General features: G+C 43.8%; 1 protein-coding gene across 1 annotated transcript in view; it reads right to left on the reverse strand.

The window, feature by feature from the left end:
- Positions 1-4,220: 4,220 nt before the first annotated feature.
- Positions 4,221-26,289, reverse strand: part of LOC106611614 (gamma-aminobutyric acid receptor subunit alpha-4-like) — a 43,476-nt gene continuing 21,407 nt past the window's right edge. Inside the window, exons 8-9 of the mRNA XM_014212003.2 lie at positions 13,014-13,270; positions 4,221-11,100 (exon numbers count right to left, since the gene is read on the reverse strand). Coding sequence (XP_014067478.1) covers positions 10,552-11,100; positions 13,014-13,270 — 806 coding nt within the window. The 3' untranslated portion in view covers positions 4,221-10,551. The remainder of the gene's footprint in view (positions 11,101-13,013; positions 13,271-26,289) is intronic.

The raw sequence follows: 26,289 nt of genomic DNA on the forward strand, positions 1-26,289 counted from the left end.
CTAAATAAATCAGTGTCACCAGCAAAGCACCCTCACACCATAACACCTCCTCCTCCATGCTTTACGGTGGGAACTACACATGCAGAGATCATCCATTCACCCACACAGCATCTCACAAACACACAGCGGTTGAAACCAAAAATCTCCAATTTAGACTCCAGACCAAAGGACACATTTCCACAGGTCTAATGTCCATTGCTCGTGTTTCTTGGCCCAAGCAAGTCTCTTCTTCTTATTGGTGTCCTTAGTAGTGGTTTTTATGCAGCAATTCGTCCATGGTTGCCTGATTCACACAGGCTCCTCTGAACAGTTGATGTTGAGATGTCTGTTACTTGAACTCTGAGAAGCATTTATTTGAGCTGCAATATCTGAGGCTGGAAACTCTCTAATGAACTTATCCTCTGCAGCAGAGGTAACTCTGGGTCTTCCTTTCCTGTGGCGGTGCTCATGAGAGCCAGTTTCATCATAGCGCTTGATGTTTTTTTGCGACTGCACTTGAAGAAACTTTGAAAGTTCATGAAATTTTCCATATTGACTGACCATGTCTTAAAGTAATGATGGACTGTCATTTCTCCTTGCTTATTTGAGCTGTTCTCGCCATAATATGGACTTGGTCTTTTACCAAATAGGGCTACCTTGTCACAACACAATTTATTGGCTCAAAGGCATTAAGAAGGAAATAAATGCCAAAAAATGTACTTTTAACAAGGCACACCTGTTAATTGAAATGCATTCCAGGTGACTACCTCATGAGGCTGGTTGAGAGAATGCCAAGAGTGTGTAAAGCTGTCATGAAGGCAAAGGGTGGCTATTTGAAGAATCTCAAATATACAATATTTTGATTTGTTTAGAACTTTGAGTTACTACATGATTCCTTATGTGTTATTTCATAGTTTTGATGTCTTCACTATTATTGTACAATGTAGAAAATAGTAAAATAAAGACAAACCCTTGAATGAGTAGGTGTTCTAAAACTTTTGACTGGTAGTCTATCCATCCATCCATCCATCCATCCATCCATCCATCCATACATCCATACATACATACTACATGACCAGAAGTATATGGGCACCTGTTCATCGAACATCTCATTCCAAAATTATGGCCATTAATATGGAGTTGGTCCCCCCTGTGCAGCTATAACAGCCTCCACTCTTCTGGGAAGGCTTTCCACTAGATGTTGGAACATAGCTGCGGGGACTTGCTTCCATTCAGTCACAAGACCATTAGTGAGGTCTGGCACTGATGTTGGGTGGTTAGGCCCGGCTCACAGTCGGCGTGCCAATTCATCCCAAAGGTGTTCGATGGGGTTGAGGTCAGGGCTCTGTGAAGGCCAGTCAAGTTCTTCCACACCGACCTCGATTAACCATTTCTATATGAACCTCGCTTTGTGCATGGGGGCTTGTCATGTTGAAACAGGAAAGTGTTGCCACAAAGTTGGAAGCACAGAATTGTCTAGAATGTTATTGTATGCTGTAGCGTTAATATTTTCCTTCATTGGAACTTCAATGAACCATGAAAAACAGCCCCCGACCAAACTTTACAGTTGGCACTATACATTGGGGCAGCTAGCGTTCTCCTGGCATCCGGCAAAACCAAATTTGTCAGTCAGAGTGCCAGATGGTAAAGCATGATTCATCACTCCAGAGAACGCGTTTCCACTGCTCCAAAGTCCAATGGCGGCGAGTTTTACAACTCCAGCTGCCGATTGGCATTACACATTGTGATTTTAGGCTTGTGTGCGGCTGCTCGGCAATGGAAACCTGAACAGTTCTTGTGCTGACGTTGCTTCCAGAGGCAGCTTGGAACTCGGTAGTGAGTGTTGCAACTGAGGACAGATGATTTTTACACGCTTCAACACTCGGCGGTCCCGTTCTGCGAGTTTCTGTGGCCTACCACTTCATGGCTGAGCCGTTGTTGCACTTAGACGTTTCCACTTCACAATAACAGCACTTACAGTTGACCGGGGCAGCTCTAGCAAGACAGAAATTAGCCTAACTGACTTGTTGGAAAGGTGACATCCTATGATGGTGCCATGTTGAAAGTCACTGAGCTCTTCTGTAAGGCCATTCTACTGCCAATGTTTGTCTATGGAGATTGCATGGCTGTGTGCTCGATTTTATACACCTGTCAGCAATGGGTGTGGCTGAAATAGCTGATTCCACTAACTTAAAGGGTGTCCACATACCTTTTTATACATAATGTATATATGGTATTGATGGAAAGAGAAAGACAGAGCTTGCGTGCACTGATTTGAAGCAATGATATTCGAGTGATACGTTTTAAAACTGCAGCTGCAAAAAAAATATCTTTACAATAAAAAATTATTTGAACCCCAAAAGCCAAATGGAGATGTGTAAATTAGAAGCGCATTCAGTCTTTATTTTACTGTAGCATATTATGCTGCAGCAAATGTAGGCCTATCTGTCACAATTAAAAATGTTACCATGATGAGATACATGCATTGTGAACTGCACTACATGATGAGATGCACCGTCTTTCCCCCACCCTAAGCATTGATCATGTAGATAGAAGAGAGAAGGCCATAGAGAAGTCAGATTTAGGAATTGCATATCATTTAACAGCTCCATTTCACATTCATATAAATCTTTATTATAATTTACCGGTTTCTTGCAGTTAGTTATCCCGGGAAAAGGGAGTGGGTTTTGGGCTGGAAATATTGGTAAATCTCGGTTCCCGCTATTCAAACCTAATGTAGAACCCTTGTCTCTCTAGAATGCCAGGTGACAAAAATGTGAAATAGTATGACACTTGGCATACCTTGATATTCTGGTGTTGTTCATGAATCTGTAAAACATTTATGCATTTCAAAACATTGCACATGATTAATGTGCTCTGACAGATGGCAACAATAACTCAGTCATGCTTCACAAATACTTAGCTTTTCCTCTGTTACAAGTGTTGGTTATTGACTCTAAGTATGGATTAATAAAAACATTAATTAATACATACATTAATGAAATTGGTTACACACATACATGGGTCTCGCTGAAATGATTGTTTAAATTGTGAAACATGTCATGCATATAATGGAGATTTAGCTTTTGTGTTGCTTTGCTTTTCCTTTACTCAAATGTAATGGTAACCCGAAATGCTTCCCTGTTATGAAACAATAGAAACAACTGAATTATGAAGTATGTACAAAATAAAGAAAATGTATGCCTTTTCATTTCTAGATGCAATTAGGGAACATGGGCAACTGAAAATGGCACTCCCAAACTTTCAGATTTAACCCCACTTTAATTTAGAGTAAATGCACCAAACTGAAGAAAGACTAAACAGTGAAAAAATTATGAAAGATGAAATTATTAATGTAATGAAGTCCATACATAACCATTTAAAAATATATATATTTTTAGCTCTTCTCTTATGTGGAGGAGAGATGAATGAATTATACACACATGTATGTGAATTAAGATGCCAACCTTGTGTCCTTGGCAATGTAATTCCCAGGTGTTAATCTGTTTGCATTTAGTTGCTAATTTACTTCAGGTTACCAAGGAAACAAACCAAATGGAATTCTACCTCCGTCTCTTTTTTTTTTGTTGCAGTTCGTTGTGACCAATTCTCTTCAGTACATTTCTCTGAGAATAACATTAACGAGAAAACATGAATATGCTCAAGGAGAAGAACATCCAGCAATGGAAGGGAATTCTTACAGTGGGAGAGTTTTTTATTTAACCATAAGAAATAGGAAATGCACAAAAAGGTGCAAAACAAACGGTTAGCCTAAATAAGTATAGGCTGTAGGCCTACTTTTAAAGTAGTACTTGAATAGTTTGAGAGGGGGTATCTGTACTTTACTATTTATATTTTTGGCAACTTTTACTTCATTACATTCCTAATGAAAATAATGTATTTTTTACTCCATTTCCCTGACACTCCAAAAGTACTTGAATGCTTAACAGGACAGGAAAATGGTCCAATTCACCCAATTATCAAGAGAACATTGCTGGTCATCCCTACTGCCTCTGATCTGAGGAACTTACTAAACACATGCTTCGTTTGTAAATTATGTCTTGGAGTGTTGGACTATCCATAAATAAAAAAACAAGAAAATGGTGCTTTCTAGTTTGCTTAATATAAGGAATTTGAATTTTTTTAAATAATTTTACTTTACTTTTTTATACTTAAGTATATTTAAAACCAAATACTTCGACTTTTACTCAAGTAGTATTTTACTGGGGGAATTTCACTTTTACTAGTCATTTTCTATTAAGTTATCTTTACCGTTATGACAATTGGGTACTTTTTCCACCACTGAGTATAGATGAATGTGTGTACATTTGTATGTGAATGCATTTCTGAACTTAGAGGTCCAAGCACCACAGATGCTGGAGCACTCTTGTTTTTGGTAGGGTACAAGATACTAGGAAAACAAAATATTATGTAAGAAAATGTAATACACCCACAACTTTCATTATCACACCACACAAAGTCAGGACCTATCATCTTGAAAAGCGTAGTTGAGGGCAGTACAAAAAAGAATCCAACAAAACACAACCTTATAACACATGACTAAATCTATAAATATGCCCTAATCACTACCAAAACATCACAAATGAAATACCTCTGGGTTAATATGTCTATTTCAGTAAAAGGTTGGTAGCTTAGATGTTTACATTTGTATAGTTCTGTCCCCTTAGATTAGGCTGCAAGACTCATTATCAGTAGGCAAATTCTGACAACGTACACTAAAAAACAGTAAGGCTTTATAGTTATTGCTGCTACAGTATTTTCAGTTTATTGTGTAATATCATAACATGTCAGCAGGGGGCATTATAGTAAACATATTTAAAGTAGGACAGACTAGTGTGTTGACCTTTTATGGACATGAAGAGGATGTGAGTTGATTTTGGCAAAGGTAAGAAGCAAGGTAAGGATTCCAATCATTTTGAATAATGAAATATAACCCCTGATTATGAAAATGAGATTAGTACAACTGTCTTTCCTTACTATAATCAAAGAAGCAATTGGCTACATGAACAGACAAAACTGTTGTGGGTAAAGAGAGGAAAAACCCACAGTAGAGTACATGCATATATGTCACCACCAATACTGTACTCGGACACAATACTCTACTAATTGAGACATTTCCTCATTTCAATCCAGTTTGGGGTTGTTGTCGAGTTGCTCACACCATTGACTGCTGTGACATGCAGATGCTAACCAGTGAGATGTCCCTGTGTAAAATGGGGATAGCAGCAGCAGGACACAACAAGCACGAGTCACAGCCCTCAGCCCTTTGCCTAGCACTTGTCAGTGACATGCGCTTAGCCAACCGTCTATGAAGTAATATTTCTTAATTATGCTTTAATTGCTTTGTGAAATTGCCCAGTCAAGCACCGACAAATTGTCAATGTTATTTACAGCCAAGCTATTATTATTTTTCACACGGGGGCTGTCACTGCAGTTACTTTGCACTCTGCAGTTTGTAACACTTTAGCCCTAAGGGTTAGGATGTCCAAAAAAAGAGAGAACGGGACAAAACTGGAGGGTTTATGTTTGACCTGTGTTAGGGGTTAGGGATGTCCTAATATGGATGTAAACATTTTGTTATACAAACAGATTCACCTAGTTATTTATTTTTTTTGTTTGTTAAAACGCATCACAATACAAGCCTTTTACCAGATAGGGGGCTGAAGAAGACACATGGCTGGAACATTAACTATATAGCCTAATGGCTGACCACATAACATATAGTAACACAAAACCTGCTGAATTCTTCAGGAAGAGAAGATGGAGAAAACAGTACTACCAAATGCTGTAACATATGCACTCTGTTTATTTGGCTGATGGTGATGTCACTTCCTCACCAAGGAACCCAGCATGGGCAACTATGTAACAATTCTATAGTGTCATTCTTGCATAGGGCAACGATAAATATTCTCGTGACTACAAAAACGTCAGTATTTTGTACAAAGACATTCGGTTATTGTTGTATGTACAGTCAGGAGGAGTCCACAATGTGTTGTAAGGGTTGACCTTTTTGGAAAGAAGTCAAAATATATACTTAAGAAGTTCCACCCATGTGTATGCCATCCCAATTCTTATTGTAGTTATATTTCTCTCCTGGGCTTGGTTCTGGTCTCTGGAGGTATTCCAAAGACAATTATGGATATCTGCGCACATAATTAATTGCACAATAAATCATTTTCAATCTCCAGTGTTTCTCAGAGACAAAGACTTCCATTGCCAAGTCATTTACCAAATATGATTATCTTCCAATGGCAGTAGATCGAGGAATAAGCTTTATCCCGAAAACAGAAAACAAAGACAAAGCTCTGTACCTGAGTCCAATATGACAGTAATCGTTAAAACCATACAAATGGGTGGAGGAAAGCTTAACGTGATCTCCAAGCTGAAATTATAGTTACCGCATAAGAACACAAACCTCACAAGACTTTTGTGTAAGACACAATTACACTGAAATGTAACCCCACATATTATTGAACCAAAAATACATATGATAAAAAGGACCTTTGAAAGAGTTGCGTTTCTGATTAATATGCGACAATGAACAGGGCGTTATGAAAACCAACGTATGTCCTATAAATTGAACTATTGACCTTCAGGACCATGTCTCTAACGATGTTCTCAGTGGGCAATTAAAAAAAAAGAAAATCCAACACTTGGGCTTAACAGTGGTGGACTGTTTATGTCCGGGTTTGCGGTGTTTTAACACATTATTTCCCAGATCTGCTTCTTCTAAGCAGCCTCAGATATTCAGGACATAAAAAAAATATATATTGTACTTAAGAAAAAAAAAAACTGTGACGTTGATGTGTTTCCTCATTGGGCCTAGGCAATACCTCTATCTCCCTCTGCTATGGTGATGCTAACCACCCAGGTAGATGCTTAAGTATCAGATGTAACCAGTCAACCACATCCTCTGCAAGAGCACTCTGGCTATTTCCACTAGACTCACTACACTTCTCCTCTGTTCTGCCGCTCCCAAACAGCATCCAGGAGCTCCTTACGTAAGACCTAACTTTCATTAGCCGGCCGCCGTCTAGCCTAGGATTGTTTAAACAAGCAAGGCGACCCACCGATGACACCCACATCAATCCCTAGGCAAGGTGTGTTATTGAGACAGAAAACAATGGGGACAGCTGGGAAAATAGAACACAGAGAAATGCATCAAACCACCATCTCACCTGCTGCTAACAAGGTCCTTAAAGAGTGTTGTTGTACGTGGATGTGTGTTTTGTTAAGGGGACGATGAGTGTGTGCGTGACGTTGGGGGGGTGGGGGGGCAGAATCAATTTCACACGAGTGCGTCGAGGAGACATGAAGCTGAGGCAGACATCTTGATCTGTCCATCAGCCTCTGTTTTGAGCCCCACCTTCAGGAAATGGAAGAAATGCACTATTACGTCAACAGTGACAGAGGGGCCATCGATGTGTGACCTGTCTGGGTGATAATAGCCATTAGCACTGCAGGAAACCAAGCTTCAGCATGATCACCGACCATGCCTCTGCAGGTGACATCACCTCAGCTGACAACGCGAGAGGAGAGTTGCCATCAGGGAAAGATTAGACAGAAGTACACTTTCACCGTAAGAGGATGCTATGGACATAGCACAAGTGTAAGAATTGACCATGTAGACTTCTGTAACTTATCAGTGGAAATCTTTCCAAAGTTGGCATAGAGACCCTATAAAGACCCTCGATACCTAACGATCAGAGAGAATTACATAGCACACTTTCCCACCAAGTCCCTACCCACTGGGCACAAAGTGGTTGAACCAACGTTGTTTCAATTTAATTTGTCAATGTATGGTGATGTGGAATCAATGTGGAAAATACAATGGATTTGAAAAAAGAACGTAACCTGTTTTTTTGAGGGTGATATTTAAAACCACAGGATTATGTCATCAGGGAAACCAACTTTCAACATACACGAACCTTGTATAAAATATGTTGAATTTGTACCAATGTCAGACCTTCAACGTTAAACTCACTATCAGGAAAAAAAATATAGGCTGGGCAGCACCTCCTACTGGAGAATTGATCTATCCCTTTGGTATTTTGTAAGTCGCTCTGGATAAGAGCGTCTGCTAAATGACTTAAATGTAATGTAAATGTCTCACATCCAGGGTTTTAACCAAGCCCAGCTTCGATATGTCACTGACTACTACCAATGTGCTATGGGGAGAATGACTATTAAAAAAGCAAATGAAATGTAACCATACTTTATAAGTACACAATATCATCAATGATACTATTCAGGTCTATATAACATGTGCGAAGTCCTCAACAGCTACTGTTTCAATTCAACCCAGGGTTCAACTAAAAACACATGGGTCGAGGGTTTCAAGCTTTGGTTGATTTAAAGGTTTAAAGTTATTAATTATTATGTTGGATACACGTCTTCATCTCAACCAAAAATCTAAGTTGAAGAATAGTACTAAATCAAACTTTGAATAAAGTACATTTCCCTTTTGATTTTATTTAGTCCTATTCTTTAACTTTAACTTTTTGGTTGAGATGGAGACGTGAATCCAACGTCAGTTATTCATTTTTAGACAAGCTGGATATGGAGTTGTGTTTTGTTTTGTTATTCAACGCAACCAAATATTAACATTTGAAGGAGATGTATTTTCTGTTTGGATAGTTCTTTGCCACTGACAGACTGGCTTTGATTCCAGTTTGTATACAATTTAATAATTTATATACCTCCATCTCAACCAAAACTCAACATTTTAAAGAATCGGATTAAGCCAGTGGCACAGATGAAACTTTCCAATCATTAGATACAGAACGTCTCCTTTAAACTTTGATATTTGGTGACAAACAATTCAATATTACTTTTGTAATACAGTAAATAGCATGAAGTTAAGGCTATCTTACAAACTAATGTAACAGTACTTAATGAACCTAATATGAGTAACACGTCCATGGCCACACCGAGGTTACTGTTACTAAATGTCTTCTTATGTAATCATAGAAAGCGTGCATGTTCAAGACAGCATGCAAAGGTCGCAGGTCTGCGGAGATCTTCACAATTGCTATAATAATCTGCGCAGAATCGCGACAGCGCCACCTGCACTTTAAATGTCAGCTCAACTGCAACCCAGGTCATTTGGTTCCGCTATTAGATGAAGCACAGTGATAACACATGAAGTTCGTCTATAAATACAACATCTAACATTGTATTTCCATTTGAACTTTGTTCTGCTTTTTAAAACGGCTGAAAGCGCACTAATAACACATTTAGATGACAACTAAACCAAAAATCCGACATTGTTTTTCCCATTGGAATTTGGTTGTGCTGTTAGAGGGGTAAAAGCACAGTGATAACACATTGGGAATTTAATAAACTCATGGCTTTCTTTTTGAGTGGGTGAATAAAAGGTTGAAATCTTTTTGATCAACGTCTCAACCAAATATTACCAACATTTCCATGTTGAAATGACGTAGTGCGCCCAGTGGGTAACCAACAGAACTTCTGGGCGTGTCCCGATGGACTCATGGTAGTGCATGCCATTCTACATTTAATAGTAGGAATTTGGTTATGGGGAATGACCCTTCCTCTGCACACATGATGCACAATAACAGGTATGAATCAGGCCCCACATTTGCTAACAAATAAACACTCACGATCTCAGAGGAAACGTTCCCAAACCAAAGGGTTCCTACAATATGTTCCTTTGTAAGTTAACATGAAAGAAGAATATTGATTGAATACATTAGTACACAATGTTCCAGAAACGGACAATGTTAAAGAAAAACACTCATCGTTTCATAGTTGAACATTCAAACAAAGACTTCCTAGAATGTTTTTGGAGGGAACTAATGGGGCTTAGAAGAACATTACCCCCCTGGAAATGTTGTTTGTAGGGTACTGAGTGAAGTAAATAGGCCAGCATCTATGGTATTTGGTATCCTCATTCTATGCTATTTAACAAAGCTTGGTCGAGGTTTGCTGTATAGACTTGGGAGCACAAATTAGACTTGAGTGGACAAAAATGTATCTACTTTTGATACAAGAACAAAATGACAACATACCCAGTCATTTACTTCTGGTCATCAGTAAGGGAGAAAATACACCCAAAATCTTCTTGTTCATATGCTCGACACCTTGCGACTTGTGTGTCCAGCTCATCTTCAGTGATATTGTCCTTATCCTTTGTCGTTGGCGCAATGCCTGCTAAGAATAGAGGGACCTATTAGCCGTTACTCTACTCACTAACATTAAAACAACTAACCAATCCATCAAACCCTTACTGTATTGCATATTGGATATGGCCACCCAGGGGATAGTTGTGATATTTGTTCGAATCAGACATTTTTAAAATGGTTTTGTTACCATGCTCATTCTCAGAAGACTTCTCGGAAATGAAACAAACAGATGTGCTGAGATTAGTATTCCTGGGTGTAATCTTTTGAGGCTCTTGTCCAGCATATTTGGTTTCCTTGTTAGTTGAAAAATGATTTAATCTCCCATGTCTCCAAAGCTCTTTTTCCTCCTGTCATTTTACATTTTGTAGAAAATGATTCCCAAAATGACCCCAAGAGGAGTTAGAAACTAGATTTGGCCTCTAAATTTGGCCTCCATGGTATCTTTGGACAAGTAAACCACCCAGTAGACCATGTTGAATGCGCCAAAGGACACCGGGAACAGGATGCGGGCATACTTGTCGATTTTACTGGTCCCGCCCATATTGGCGGCGGTCGGCTGGGAGCATGGCGACTGCTTGGGCTCATTTTTGCCCATGAGGTGAATGTGCTCCAGTCTGGGTCCTAGAAGGTCCTGGAGCGAGGAGTCAGCAGTGGGCTGGCTCTGGTTGGCTGGTATTGTCATTGCTCTCTCAGTTGTGGGTGGAGCCAGGGGCATGTTCATGGCAGACAGGGTCAAGGAGGAAGTGTTGGATTGGCTGGCGGGGCCGGGGCTGGAGTGTGGTAGGATGATGGCACCGCCAGTTGCCCCCTTGGATGAAGATGATTGGACAGACTGGGGTTGTTTCCTGGTTACCCCTCTTGCCGCTGCTGTGCTGTTGGATTCAGCTTTCTGGCCATCTAGCTGGGACATATAGTTCATCCGTTTCCGCAGGTTACCATTGGTGTCAGGGTTATGCTGTGGAGAGGGAAAAATAACCATCAACCCAAAACTGCAGTGATGTGAATGAATTGTGCACATAGTTCACTCATGTGCAACAACAAGCAAATCCCTTGAAGTGGAGCAATTTGAATTAAATGTGACTATTTTACTTGATTCTTTGTGATAAGGTACAATATGACAATTGTACTGAGCTGATAAATATCAACTATTAAGAGCTATACCATGTTAACAGTCAAGAACCTCTGATTCTACACCTTGCCTATGGGCCTGAATATGACTGGCCTACTTTATACCGCCGACACTCTTTAGTCTGCATACATACTGCACTGCGTGGTAGAATAGCCCAGCTCCCAGACATTATTTGTGTAGGTTTTCACTCATTTCACACAAGCTTATGTCACAAAGTACTGTTCCATGGGGCAGCATGGCAGTACAGTAAAACATCAAAAGAGCTTATCTCCTGAGAGCTAGCATAGGTTTCAGCCCCAGAAGAGGGAGGTGCTGCACTATAGCCTCACCGGTGATAATTCCCCCACTGGAATGTGCTAACTGGCTAAGCGTATTGCTTACGGTCTGAGAAATGTGAGGCGCAGTGCTGTGGACACTAGGCTAGGTTTGACATCACTATGGCTGGGAGGTAAAAGATTTTAGATCAATCTGAGCCACATCAATACACACCGCGGGCCCTAATGCCGAGCAGATTTGCCCACTGTTAGCTGTGCGAGGCTGGAGCCACAGCTCTGTAGGAACAGAGTTATCTCCCGGCGCCAGGGCTTCTGAAACTTGTACAGATGTGCCCCAGCAGTGTTGCTGTGGCAACCTGCTAATCCATTGATGTGCTGTTGTCACTAAAACTGCATTCAGGCGCGATTACTCTGCACAAAGATTTGAGATCCACAGGGCACACTTTAAGCAGTCATCGGGCCATACAGGGGGAATGTATGGCTGTTTTCCGGTCAGTATCAGCCATCAATCAACAGTTGGACTGTGACATGTGATAGTTAGCATGCAATTTCCCCTTAAATGAAGGATTGTGCTCTTACTACAGTAGAGTGCAAATGCATGGCGTAATGAATTCAATATGAACATGTTTGGTCAACCCCCATTACACGCGATTCGCACGAATACCCTTTCATGAGAACATGCTGTACTCAGTATGACGAGCAAAACCAAAACCTTTGTAGGAGCCGTACATTTTTTTGTAATACCAAAATGGCTCTTGCAAACATGCTTGCAACACATTGTAAATGTAGGTAAGAAATGAAAATGTTAAGAATATTCTATAACACAAGTCTTCAAAACAATTTATCTTCATGCTGAAGAATTTTTTTGAAATTATGAGAAAGCAAGCAAATGTAGGACATTCAGAGCATATTTAGAATTTTTAGAGATAATATTGCTAAGCCTCTGCGCTGGATTACAAATGGCGTGCATTGATCTAAGCAGACAGCTGTGCAGCTGTACTCTAAATGGGACAAACTTAACATGTATTCACCATTTACTATTCCTATTTGGCCTTCAGGAAGTGAATGTTTCTAGCTCATGATATCATGTAGAGAGTGGGAGAGAATGCTGGCAGAAAGAGGTACAAAGAGAAAAAAAGAGGTACAAAGAGAAAAAAAGAGGTACAAAGAGAAAAAAAGAGGTACAAAGAGAAAAAAAGAGGTACAAAGAGAGTACAAAGAGAAAAAAAAGAGGTACAAAGAGGGAGAGACAGCCAGGAAAATAGAGAGAGACCCTCCAAACTTAATAAATGATCAATGCTAAAGTAACCGTCGGTCTATAAGTCTATTTCGCCAATTTTTAGACTTGCAATGAATCTCCATTTGATGATCAGCATACAAATTAACGAAGGGGAACGAACAAGTACACACTTCAGTCTCTGAAGTGGAAAAGGGTATAGGGAATGAGGATAGGTCTTAACACACCTGCAGAACTTCCTCCATATCCTTCACTTTCACTGGGGTTGTTTGGGGTGCCGGCGGGCATTTTGGTGGCTTCCTTTTCAGTCTCTCCATCTCTGCGTTGGTGAAGTAGTTGACGGCAGCGAACTCGATGAGAGCGGAGAAGACAAAGGCGAAACACACGGCAATGAACCAGTCCATGGCGGTGGCGTAGGAGACCTTGGGGAGGGAGTGGCGTGCGCTGATGCTTAACGTGGTCATGGTCAGGACCGTGGTGATGCCTGAAAATTTGAAAAAGTTTGTAACCTTGGCTGTAAATTGTAACCAAAATAATAGTTACGTCAACACACTCAAATAATACATACAGTACTAAAACAGTCGGTATAAGCCTAACCATCGTTCTATAGCATGACTCAAACAATTCCGAGGGGACCCCGCTGGCTGTCCATTGTATTTCATCTATTCCAGGGCTTGCACACCTGATTCAACTTCTCAACTAATCATCAGTCCCTTGACTAATTGAATCAGGTGTGCTAGTTCAGGGATACAACTACATAGAAAAATCACTGAAAATAATTTGTGAAAATCCAACACTAATCAATGAATGCCAGCTTTAATATTTAATATGAAAAACAGGAAACGCAACGTTTCTGACACTAGAATGACTTGTAAACATCCAGTCGATGACCTCTTGACCTTTGCTTCCTGTGTTTTCATCCTAATGAGGTTGCCCAAGCGACCACCTCACATAGCATACCTACTTTCCCTCGCCTCCAATTCCTTTTTAAACAATAACCAAATCGGCTCCACGCTGAGGATTATACGTTTACAATAACTGGGGAGTTATAGTAAGCTTGCAGGTCACTTGTCCTTGGGATTATTAGCAAATAGCTGTAATGTGATTCAGAGAAAATCCCCTTTATGTTAGCGATACAGAAACATAACTTCATCCTCCATCTCCAAAACTCTGCCTACCACAGCATGAATATGTAAGTGTATGAGGCAGAGGACTTCCAAAGGTACAGTAAATATTAGCTTTAATAAAATGTGTCTTTCATTGGATTAATTGGCAAGATCAGATGCACAATCGTTCCTGGTACAGATTAATAAAGTGTGACTGATTTAATCAGATGAGCTATAATAATCAAATTAAGGAGTAATAGCAATGATTGCTTCTGTTGGAGTACAGTCTTCATTCCTCATCTTGTGACACATTGTTTAGATTAGAACGCATTGCTTTGGAGATGCTTGGATTAGGACAAAATGGGTCTTGCTTACATTATATTGGGAGTAGAAAATAAGTTATATTCTACAAGTGTTGTGTATTGATGTTCTTTAGGGCACCTGTAACGCCCCCCTGCTTACATACATTGGAATGCTTGGAATGTATTGTTCTGCGAAGTGCATTAAACAATGCCCACGTTAGTTTCTACTCCCATCTCATGTCCTGTCCTTATATTAGTTGGAGAAGTAATACAGTGTACTATAGAACACCGCTACTCTGTTCTGTAACTTCAATTAAAAATCAAATCAAATTGTATTAGTCACATGCGCCGAATACAACAGGTGTAAACCTTACAGTGAAATGCTTACTTAAGAGCCCTTAACCAACAATGCAGTTTAAAAAATACAGATAAGAATAAGAAATAAAAGTAACAAGTAATTAAAGAGCAGCAGTAAAATAACAATAGCAAGACTATATACATGGGGGGTACCGGTGAAGAGTCAATGTGCGGGGCACCAGTTGAGGTAATATGTACATGTAGGTAGAGTTTATTAAAGTGACTATGCATAGATGATAACAACAGAGAGCAGTAAAAGAGGGGGAGAGGGGAGGGGGGGCAATGCAAATATTATGGGTAGCCATTTGATTAGGTGTTCAGGAGTCTTATGGCTTGGGGGTAGAAGCTGTTTAGAAGCCTCTTGGACCTAGACTTGGCGCTTCGGTACCGCTTGCCGTGCAGTAGCAGAGAGAACAGTCTATGACTAGGTTGGCTGGAGTCTTTGACAATTTTTAGGGTATTCCTCTGACTGCCTGGTATAGAGGTCCTGGGTGGCAGGAAGCTTGGCCCCAATGATGTACTGGACCGTTCGCACTACCCTCTGTAGTGCCTTGCGGTCAGAGGCCGAGCAGATGCCATACCAGGCAGTGATGCAACCAGTCAGGATGCTCTCGATGGTGCAGCTGTAGAACCCTTTAAGGATCGGAGGACCCATGCCAAATCTATTCAGTCTCCTGAGGGGGAATAGGTTTTGTCGTGCCCTCTTCACGACTGTCTTGGTGTGTTTGGACCATGTTAGTTTGTTGGTGATGTGGACACCAAGGACACTTGAAGCTCTCAACCTGCTCCACTACAGCCCCGTCGATGAGAATGGGGGCGTGCTCGGTCCTCTTTTTCCCGTAGTCCACAATCATCTCCTTTGTCTTAATCACGCTGAGGGAGAGGTTGTTGTCCTGGCACCACACGGCCAGGTCTCTGACCTCCCTATAGGCTGTCTCGTTGTTGTCGTTGATCAGGCCTACCACTGTTGTGTCATCGGCAAACTTAATGATGGAATTGGAGTCGTGCCTGGCCGTGCAGTCATGACTGAACAGGGAGTATAGGAGGGGACTGAGCACGCACCCCTGAGGGGCCCCTGTGTTGAGGATCAGCGTGGTGGATGTGTTACCTACCCTTACCACCTGGGGGTGGCCCGTCAGGAAGTCCAGGATCCAGTTGCAGAGGGAGGTGTTTAGTCCCAGGGTCCTTAGCTTATTGATGAGCTTTGAGGGCACTATGGTTTTGAATGCTGAGCGGTAGTCAATGAATAGCATTCTCACATAGGTGTTCCTTTTGTCCAGGTGGGAAAGGGCAGTGTGGAGCGCAATAGAGATTGCATCATCTGTGGATCTGTTGGGGCGGTATGCAAATTGGAGTGGGTCTAGGGTTTCTGGGATAATGGTGTTGATGTGAGCCATGACCAGCTTTTCAAAGCACTTCATGGCTACAGACGTGAGTGCTACGGGTCGGTAATCATTTAGGCAGGTAACCTTAGTGTTCTTGGGAACAGGGGCTATGGTGGTCTGCTTCAAACATGTTGGTATTACAGACTCAGACAGGGAGAGTTTGAAAATGTCAGTGAAGACACTTGACAGTTGGTCAGCGCATGCTCGCAGTACACATCCTGGTAATCCGTCTGGCCCTGGGGCCTTGTGAATGTTGACCTGTTTAAAGGTCTTACTCACATCGGTTGCGGAGAGCGTGATCACACAGTCTTCCGGAACAGCTGGTGCACTCATGCATGTTTCAGTGTTATTTGCCTCGAAGCGAGCATAGAAGTAGTTTAGCTCGTCTGGTAGGCTTGTGTCACTGGGCATCTCTCGGCTGTGCTTCCCTTTGTAGTCTGTAATGGTTTGCAAGCCCTGCCACATCCGTTGAGCGTCAGAGCCGGTGTAGTACGATTCAATCTTAGTCCTGTATTGACACTTTGCCTGTTTGATGGTTCGTAGGAGAGCATAGCGGGACTTCTTATAAGCTTCCGGGTTAGAGTCCCGCTCCTTGAAAGCGGCATCTCTAGCCTTTAGCTCAGTGAGGCTGTTGTCTGTAATCCATGGTTTCTGGTTGGGGTATGCATGTACGGTCACTGTGTGGACAACGTCATCGATGCACTTATTGATGAAACCAATGACTGATGTGGTGTACTCCTCAATGCCATCGGAGGAATCCCGGAACATATTCCAGTCTGTGCTAGCAAAACAGTCCTGTAGCTTAGCATCTGCTTTATCTGACCAATTTTTTTATTGATCGAGTCACTGGTGCTTCCTGCTTTAACTTTTGCTTGTAAGCGTTAATCAGAAGGAAAAAAGTATGGTCAGATTTGCCAAATGGAGGGCGAGGGAGAGCTTTGTATGTGTCTCTGTGTGGAGTAAAGGTGGAGTTTTTCCCCCTCTGGTTGCACATTTAGCATGCTGCTCTAAATTTTGTTAAACGGGTTTAAGTTTCCCTGCATTAAAGTCCCCGGCTACTAGGAGCACCGCCTCTGGGTGAGCATTTTCTTGTTTGCTTATGGCGGAATACAGCTCATTCAATGCAGTCTAAGTGCCAGCCTCAGTCTGTGGTGGTATGTAAAACAGCTATGAAAAATACAGATCAAAACTCTCTCTAGGTAGATTGTGTGGTCTACAGCTTATCATGAGATACTATACTTCAGGCGAGCAATAGCTTGAGACTTCCTTAGATATCGTGGACCAGCTGTTATTTACAAAAATACATAGTCCACTGCCCCTTGTCTTACCAGATGCCACTGTTCTATCCTGCCGGTACAGTGTATAACCAGCCAGCTGTATGTTGATAGTGTCATCGTTCAATCACGACTCCGTGAAGCATAAGATATTACAGTTTTGAATTTCCCGTTGGTAGTTTAGTCTTCCGTGTAGGTCATCCATTTTATTTTCCAAAGATCGCATGTTTGCTAGCAGAATGGAAGGAAGTGGGGGTCGCCTACGAATTCTCAGAAGGCAGCCCGCCCTTTGGCGCCTTTTTCTCCGCCTTCTCTTCACGCAAATCACGGGGATCTGGGCTTGTTCCCGCGAGAACAGTATATCATTCACATTGGGCTTGTCAGTCTCATTAAAGGAAAAAAAATATTCTGCCAGTCTGTGGTGAGTAATCGCAGTCCTGATGTCCAAAAGTTATTTTTGGTCATAGGAGACGGTAGACGCAACATTATGTACAAAATAAGTAAAAAAATAAGTTGCAAACAAACAAACAAAAAAAACCAATTAGTTGGGGACACGTAAAACGTCAACCTTCTTCTCCAGCGCCACGTAAGGGTTCACATTGTATTGACATTTCTATATATATTGTGGTGCAGGTCATCCACCAGGGGAGACTCATCGAGGCCTGGTGACAGACGGAGTATACATCACGAGGCGCTGGCTCCATCTGCTGGACGTGCCAGGCCTCGACGGGCTCTCCGGCCAGGACTAATTGGGGCTGATTGGGAGTTGGTGAGTAGTCAAGGGCTGATTGCTCACCAGCTGTGCAAGTCCCATAAAGCTGCCAGAAGGGCAGCACACAGGGGAGAGAGTGGGGGAAGAAAGGACTCCCATATAGTTGGGGACGGTTGCAGAGGTAAAAGGAGTGAGTTCAGTTTTTTATCCCCACAGGATACAGCAAGACCAGGAGCCCAGAAGACGGTATCCCGGAGAGGGTCTCATGGGGGAGACCTTTTCTTTTAAACTATTATTTTAACCTGTTAGGGCTAGGGGGCAGTATTTACATGGCCGGATAAAAAAACGTACCCGATTTAATCTGGTTATTACTACTGCCCAGAAACTAGAATATGCATATAATTATTGGCTTTGGATAGAAAACACCCTAAAGTTTCTAAAACTGTTTGAATGGTGTCTGTGAGTATAACAGAACTCATATGGCAGGCAAAAACCTGAGAAGATTCTGTACAGGAAGTGCCCTCTCTGACCATTCCTTGAGCTTCTTGACTCTTTTCATTGAAAACTTAGGATCTTTGCTGTAACGTGACACTTCCAACGGCTCCCATAGGCTCTCAGAACCCGGGAAAAAGCTGAATGATGTCGAGGCAGCCCCTGGCTGAAAAACATTAGCGCGTTTGGATAGTGGTCGGTCAGAGGACCATCAGACTGAGGCGCGTGCACGCGTCGACCCCATGTTTTTATTTTCTCTCTCTTTGTACTAAAACAGAGATTCCCGGCCAGAATATTAATGGCATAAAAAATGGCATAAAAATTGATTTTAAACAGCGGTTGACATGCTTCGAAGTACAGTAATGGAATATTTAGATTTTTTTTTGTCACGAAACGCGTCGTGCGCGTCACCCTTCTTTACACTTCGGATAGTGTCTTGAACATACGAACAAAACAGAGGATATTTGAACATAACTATGGATTATTTTGAACCAAACCAACATTTGTTATTGAAGTAGAAGTCCTGGGAGTGCATTCTGACGAAGAACAGCAAAGGTAATAACATTTTTCTTATAGTAAATCTGATGGCCGGGCTATCTACTCAGAATATTGCAAAATGTGCTTTCACCAAAAAGCTATTTTAAAATCGGACATAGCGAGTGAATAGAGGAGTTCTGTATCTATAATTCTTAAAAATAATTGTTATGTTTTTTGTGAACGTTTATCGTGAGTAATTTAGTAAATTCACCGGAAGTTTGCGGGGGGTATGCTAGTTCTGAACGTCACATGCTAATGTAAAAAGCTGTTTTTTTATATAAATATGAACTTGATTGAACAAAACATGCATGTATTGTATAACATAATTTCGTAAGATTGTCATCTGATGAAGATCATCAAAGGTTAGTGCTGCATTTAGCTGTGGTTTGGGTTTATGTGACATTATATGCTAGCTTGAAAAATGGGTGTCTGATTATTTCTGGCTGGGTACTCTGCTGACATAATCTAATGTTTTGCTTTCGTTGTAAAGCCTTTTTGAAATCGGACAGTGTGGTTAGATTAATGAGAGTCTTGTCTTTAAAATGGTGTAAAATAGTCATATGTTTGAGAAATTGAAGTAATAGCATTTCTAAGGTATTTGAATAACGCGCCACAGGATTCCACTGGCTGTTACGTAGGTGGGACGAAATCGTCCCACTGGCCCTAGAGAAGTTAATAAACACCTTTGAAACTGAGCTAATCCTACTCTGTCTGATCTGTGTCAATGTTTTGACCCACCCCCTGGTCTGCCGCAAGTGGTGGAGAATGCGAGCATTCTGATAACGTGGTCAGATCAGGGTTGACGTTTATGCAGCATCAGCATGGACGAGTTGATAGCTCAGTTCATCCGGGCCCAACAAGCCCAACAGGCGGTTAAGGAACGAACGCTGAAGGAACAACGGCTACAAAACGGCGCCTCATTGAGGAAATCAGGAAGCTAAAAGGAGGAGCGTCTACTGAATCACATCCAAACCAGTTTTTAATGAAGCTAACAAAAGATGACGACATCGAAACCTACCTCTGTACGTTTGAACGGACAGCACTGCGGGAAGGATGGCCAAGACCGAAGTGGGCCAGTCTGCTGGCCCCGTTCCTCTCTGGGAATGCCCAAAAGGCGTATTGGGACCTGAACGATGAACAGAGTGGCAAACTACGACGGACTCAAACAGGAGATACTCAGCCGCTATGTGTACAGCCTGGTCCATCGGGCTCAACTCTTCCACAACTGGAGATTCGTAGCCGACTCTTCCCCCCGAGCCCAGATGAGCAACCTACTGCGCGTCACCAGGAGATGGCTCCTAACTGACGTATTCACCCTCTCCATCCTAGACAAAGTGGTCCTGGATCGCTTCCTACGGGCACTACCCCACGACATGAAGTGGGCAGCGAGTCTATGCGCCAAAGGACAGCAAACCCCTGGAGAGATGGCTGAGGTAGGGCCGACCCGCCACCGACGACCCCAGGTAGATGGAGACCAAAGGAGTTGTTTTGAGTGTGGCGCCCGAGGGCACATTGCCTGGAATTGCCCGGCTCGAGAGGAGTTGATGCTATAAGCAAGCCCTGGAGGCGAGGTGGTTCACGCAGTGAACTATGTCACCTCCTGTTGGGCACACCACAAATCAACTACACCCATGGTCCCGGTGAAGGTTGACGGACAAGACACGAACGCTCTATTAGTCTCCGGAAGTATGGTTATCCTCGTAACCACGAGCCTGCTGAACAAGGAGACCGAACGTGGTTGGGAGATGTCCATTTCCTGTGTTCACGGGGACAAAGTGGTATCCAACCATATGGGCCAACATCGTGACGCCACAAGGGAGCTGCCAGATGAAGGTTGGGTGCAGTGCCAGAGTTGCCGGTACCTCTCCTAGTGGGACGAGATTGTCCACTGTTCGCGGCCCTGTGGGGGCACAAGCTGAGGAAGAAGGTACGAGCCGGCCGAAGACGAGAGTGAGGATGACCCATCGCCTTTGCGGCCTGGAAGCAAACGGTTGACCAACCTGCATCTACGGGTCTGGAGTCGGAGGGGGTGCCGGAACCCCCCCCCCCGGGTAACCACGGGAGGAAGAGCCCAGCCTCCCCCTCCTCAATTTCGAGGGGCAAGTCGAGACACCCGCTGGGGGCCAACTGAGGGGACAATTCGGGACGGCCCAGTGGGAGGATCCCAACTTGAAAGCCGCCGCAGCCCAAGTGATAGCGATGGATGGACAGCTACTTCCGGGGGTGAGTGACTGGCGACACCCCCATTTCCAAATCAAGAATAACCTTTTGTAGCAGTGGGAACTTCGAGAGGTATTGTTGCTGCCCCGACGGGACGTGGGAACCTTTCTTCATCTGGCCCACACCCACCTGTTGGGGACGCACCTGGGAATGGAGAAGACCCGGGAACGGATCGCCGCCCGGTTCCACTGGCCCGGGATGAGGAGGGCCGTGGAAGACTACTGTTGCAGCTGCCCGGAGTGCCAAATAACTGCCCCAAAGGCCCACTTCCGAAACCCACTGGTCCCCCTACCGATCATTGGGGTGCCCTTTGAACGCATCACCACGGACATAGTGGGACCCCTGGTAAAAACAGCACGAGGACACCGGTACATTCTGGTGATAGACTATGCCACCCGTTATCACGAGGCCATTCTCCTACGGGCGGCGGTATCCAAGGGAATTGCCCGGGAGCTGTTCCACCTCTTTAGCCGGGTGGGCATCCCGAACGAGATCCTGACAGACCAAGGTACTGAGTTTGTCCAGCCTAATGAAAGAGTTGTGTGCTCTCCTGCAGATCAAGCAGATCTGGACCTCCGACTTTCACCCGCAGATGGATGGGCTTGTCGAGCGCTTCAATAAATGCTCAAACAAATGCTGCGGAAGGTCATCAAGCAGGACAGGAAGAACTGAGACCAGCTACTACCCCACCTAATGTTCTCAATCCGAGAAGTACACCAGTCCTCCACTGGGTTTTCCCCTTTCGAACTCCTCTACGGGAGGAGGGCACGCGGCCTACTGTACCTCGCCAAGGAGGTGTGGGAAGCCCAACCGACCCCCTTACGCAGAATGATAGAGCATGTGGAGACGATGAGGGAGAGGATGACAGCCATATGGCCAGTCGTGAGAGAACATATGGAGAAGGCCCAACGCACCCAAGCCCAGGTCTACAATCGGGGAGCCCAGCCCCGAGAATTCCAGGTGGGAGGCAGGGTGTTGGTCTTAATCCCCACGGCCGAAAGTAAGTTACTGGCAACATGGCACGGGCCATACGAGGTGATCGAGAAGCTAGGTGATGAAGACAGCTTCGCTGTCTAAACGTTGGTGATTAAATTTTTGCATCTGAGCTCTTAGAGTGTGCGGCTTTCCTTTATTTTCTAGTGTTCTACTCCGCTAGCCAGCACCTCGCCTTTAAAGGTGTGCGTTTCTTTTTTCTAGATTGATCGAGAAGCTAGGACCTGTCAATTACCGCGTACGGCAACCGGGGAGATGGAAACCCCAACAGATTTACCACGTGAACCTGTTGAAGAAGTGGCACAAGAGGACAGCCTTGGCTGTGTTATGGTCGGGACCCAGGACGCCAACGGTACCAGTGGTGGTCCCGAGAAATGAGGACCTCGACACGGCCCAGAAGCAAGTGCTCAGGGAGCTCATTCATCAGAACACGGCGGTGAAACGGTACGAAAGAGGCCACATTGGATTCCGGAGGCCCGAAGGAAGGCCGTGAAACAGGAAGTGGAGGCTATGCTGAGGATGGGGGTCATTGAAGAGTCCCACAGTGCATGGTGCAGCCCCATTGTGTTGGTGCCCAAACCGGACGGTAGCCTCCGCTTCTGTAATGATTTCTGGGGTGTGAACAACATAAGCTAGTTCGACGCCTACCCCATGCCGAGGGTGGATGAGTTCATCGACCGATTGGGAAAGGCCCGGTACATCAGCACCCTTGACCTGACCAAAGGATATTGGCAGGTACCGTTGGCAGCCTCCTTCCGGGAGAAGACGATGTTTTCGACACCAGATTGATTGTATCAGTACCGGGTGCTCCTGTTCGGTCTCCACGGAGCCCCTCCCACATTCCAGCGACTGATGAACAAAGTACTTCGACCCCACCAGCAGTACGCAGCGGCCTATTTGGATGATATCATCATTCACAGCCAAGGTTGGGAAGAGCACCTGACGCGCCTCCAGGCGGTGCTGGATGCGCTCAGACAAGCCGGTTGACCGCGACCCCCAAGAAATGCAAACTAGATTTCGAGGAGGTGGAGTACCTGGGGTATTTGATCGAACAGGGAATGTCAAGCCCCTGGAGAGGAAGGTTCACACGGTACGTGACTGGCCCGTTCCACACACCAAGACACAGGTCAAGTCCTTCCTGGGACTGGCAGGATACTATAGCCGGTTTATCCCCAACTTTGTGGCTATAGCTTCCTCCCTCACCGATCTAACCAGGGCCCGCCTCCCGAAAACAGTGAAATGGACGGACAAGACAGAAGCAGCGTTCAGGCGCCTGAAGGAAGCACAGTGCTCCCATCCGATTCTCGTAACGCCCGATTTCCAAGTGCCGATGTTGGTCCAGACGGATGCATGTGACACGGGACTAGGGGCCATTCTGTCCCAGGTACACGATGGGGAGGAGCACCCCATCATGTACATCAGCCGAAAGCTGATACCCAGAGAGAAAAAATACTCTATTGTTGAGAAAGAGTGTCTAGCGGTGAAGTGAGCACTAGACACTCAAGTATTACCTGTTAGGTACTCACTTCACCCTGGTCACGGACCAGGCTCTCCTGGTCTGGATGGCCAGGGGAAGGGACACAAACAATCTGGTCACCAGGTGGTTCTTGTCCCTTCAACGCTTCTCTTTTTCTGTTGTGCACAGGTCAGGGGCGAAGCATGGAAACGCGGATGCCCTATCGAGAAGGGAGACATACGTCGCACTGATGACAGTCCCCTCCCCGACAGAGCTAAGGGGGTGTGTGGCGTACAGCAGGTCAGCCACCAGGGGGAGACTCGTCGAGGCCTGGTGACAGACGGAGTATACATCAAGAGGCGATGGCTTCATCTGCTGGATGTGCCAGGCCTCGACGGGCTCTCCGGCCAAGACTAATTGGGGCTGATTTGGAGTTCGTGAGTAATCAAGGGCTGATCGCTCACCAGCTGTACAAGTCTCATAAAGCTGCCAGAAGGGCAGCATACAGGGGAGAAAGTGGGGGAAGAAAGGACTCCTGTATAGTTGGGGATGGTTGCAGAGGTAACAGGAGTGAGTTCAGTTTTTGATCCCCACAGGATACAGCAAGACCCGGAGCCCAGAACACGGTATCCCGGAGAGGGTCTCATGGGGGAGACCTATTCTTTTCTTTTGAACTATTATTTTAATAAACACCTTTGAAACTGAGCTAATCCTACTCTGTCCGTGTCTGATCTGTGTCAACGTTTTGACCCAACCCCCTGGTCTGCCGCAATATTTGTATATATATAAACAGTAGGGTATTCATAATTTATATATGGACCCTAAGCCACTCTGGGGATATTCATTGTGACTCACAATCCTCACAGTAGCCTACCGGATGTTGTAAGCCATGTTGGTACATGTTCCCCTGGGGAGGCCCTTGTATGGCTGTGTTGGTCTTTCTAACTTCATAATATATAAGTGTTCAAACATTGCATCTACTTACAACATCTGGTAGGCTACTGTGAGGATTGTGAGTCAGTATGAATGTCCCCAGAGTGGCTCAGGGTCCACATGTTAGTGCATTCAGTGTCTCCTCCCCGTCTCTACTGTTTCAATGAGTGCGTATAGGATGCATTGAGGACAACAGAGATTGAGAAATATTCCAGTAAGCACTCAGGTGGTAGAGAATTGTTCATACTAAAAAACAATGGGTCATTGAGAATTGATACTGAGAAAAAGGTGAATGGGGGACATAACTCTCCCAACACATGCACTCACACACGCCACACACAAACACATCCCACACAGAGCTCACACCATATTCAGTCAAATTGAGGATGGACACAGACGTACCATCGGTCAGTGTATAGATTAAAAGGTTAGATAGAGATGAAAGAATCTACAAAAACAAGCTGCTATGCCATCTATGAAATGCTAGATGCATATCAGTCCCTCAAATGTATTGAAACATGACCAGTGCATGTCCAAGAGGCAGAACCAGTTTAACATTATCCTAGTCCCAGATCGGTTTGTGCTGTCTTGCCAACCCCTTTGGCATTCATCATGCCAAACATTGATTGGACAAACAGATCTGAGACAAGGCAAGTTTTAGGCTGCAGTTGAAGTCAGAAGTTTACATACACTTAGTTTGGAGCCATTAAAACTTGTTTTTCAACAACGCCACAAATTTCTTGTAAACAAACTATAGTTTTGGCAAGTTGGTTAGGACATCTACTTTGTGCATGACACAAGTAATTTTCCAACAATTGTTTACAGACTATTTCACTTACAATTCACTGTATAACTATTCCAGTTGGTCAGAAGTTTACATACACTAAGTTGACTGTGCCTTTAAACAGCTTGGAAAATTCCAAAAAATGATGTCATGGCTTTAGAAGCTTCTGATAGTCTAATTGACATAATTTGAGTCAATTGGAGGTGTACCTGTAGATGTATTTCAAGGCCTACCTTCAAACTCAGTGCCTCTTTGCTTGACATCATGGGAAAATCAAAAAGAAATCAGCCAAGACCTCAGAAAACAAATTGTAGACCTCCACAAGTCTGGTTCATCCTTGAGAGCAATTTCCAAATGCCTGAAGGTACCACGTTCATCTGTACAAACAATAGTACGCAAGTATAAACACCATGGGACCACGCAGCCGTCATACCGCTCAGGAAGGAGACGCATTCTGTCTTCTAGAGATGAACGTACTTTACTGCGAAAAGTGCAGATCAATCCCAGAACAACAGCAAAGGACCTTGTGAAGATGCTGGAGGAAACAGGTACAAAAGTATCTATATCCACAGTAAAACGAGTCCTATATCGACATAACCTGAAAGACCGCTCTGCAAGGAAGAAGCCACTGCTCCAAAACCGCCATAAAAAAGCCAGACTATGGTTTGCAACTGCACATGTGGACAAAGATCATACTTTTTGGAGAAATGTCCTCTGTTCTGATGAAACAAAATAGAACTGTTTGGCCATAACAACCATTGTTATGTTTGGAGGAAAAAGGGGGAGCCTTGCAAGCTGACGAACACCATCCCAACCGTGATACACGGGGGTGGCAGCATCATGTTGTGGAGGTGCTTTGCAGCAGGAAGGACTGGTGCACTTCACAAAATAGATGGCATCATGAGGTAGGAAAATGATGTGGATATATTGAAGAAACATCTCAAGACATCAG

The sequence above is a fragment of the Salmo salar genome, chromosome ssa09, assembly GCF_905237065.1.
Source record: "Salmo salar chromosome ssa09, Ssal_v3.1, whole genome shotgun sequence".
In the NCBI taxonomy this organism is placed as follows: Eukaryota; Metazoa; Chordata; class Actinopteri; order Salmoniformes; family Salmonidae; genus Salmo; species Salmo salar.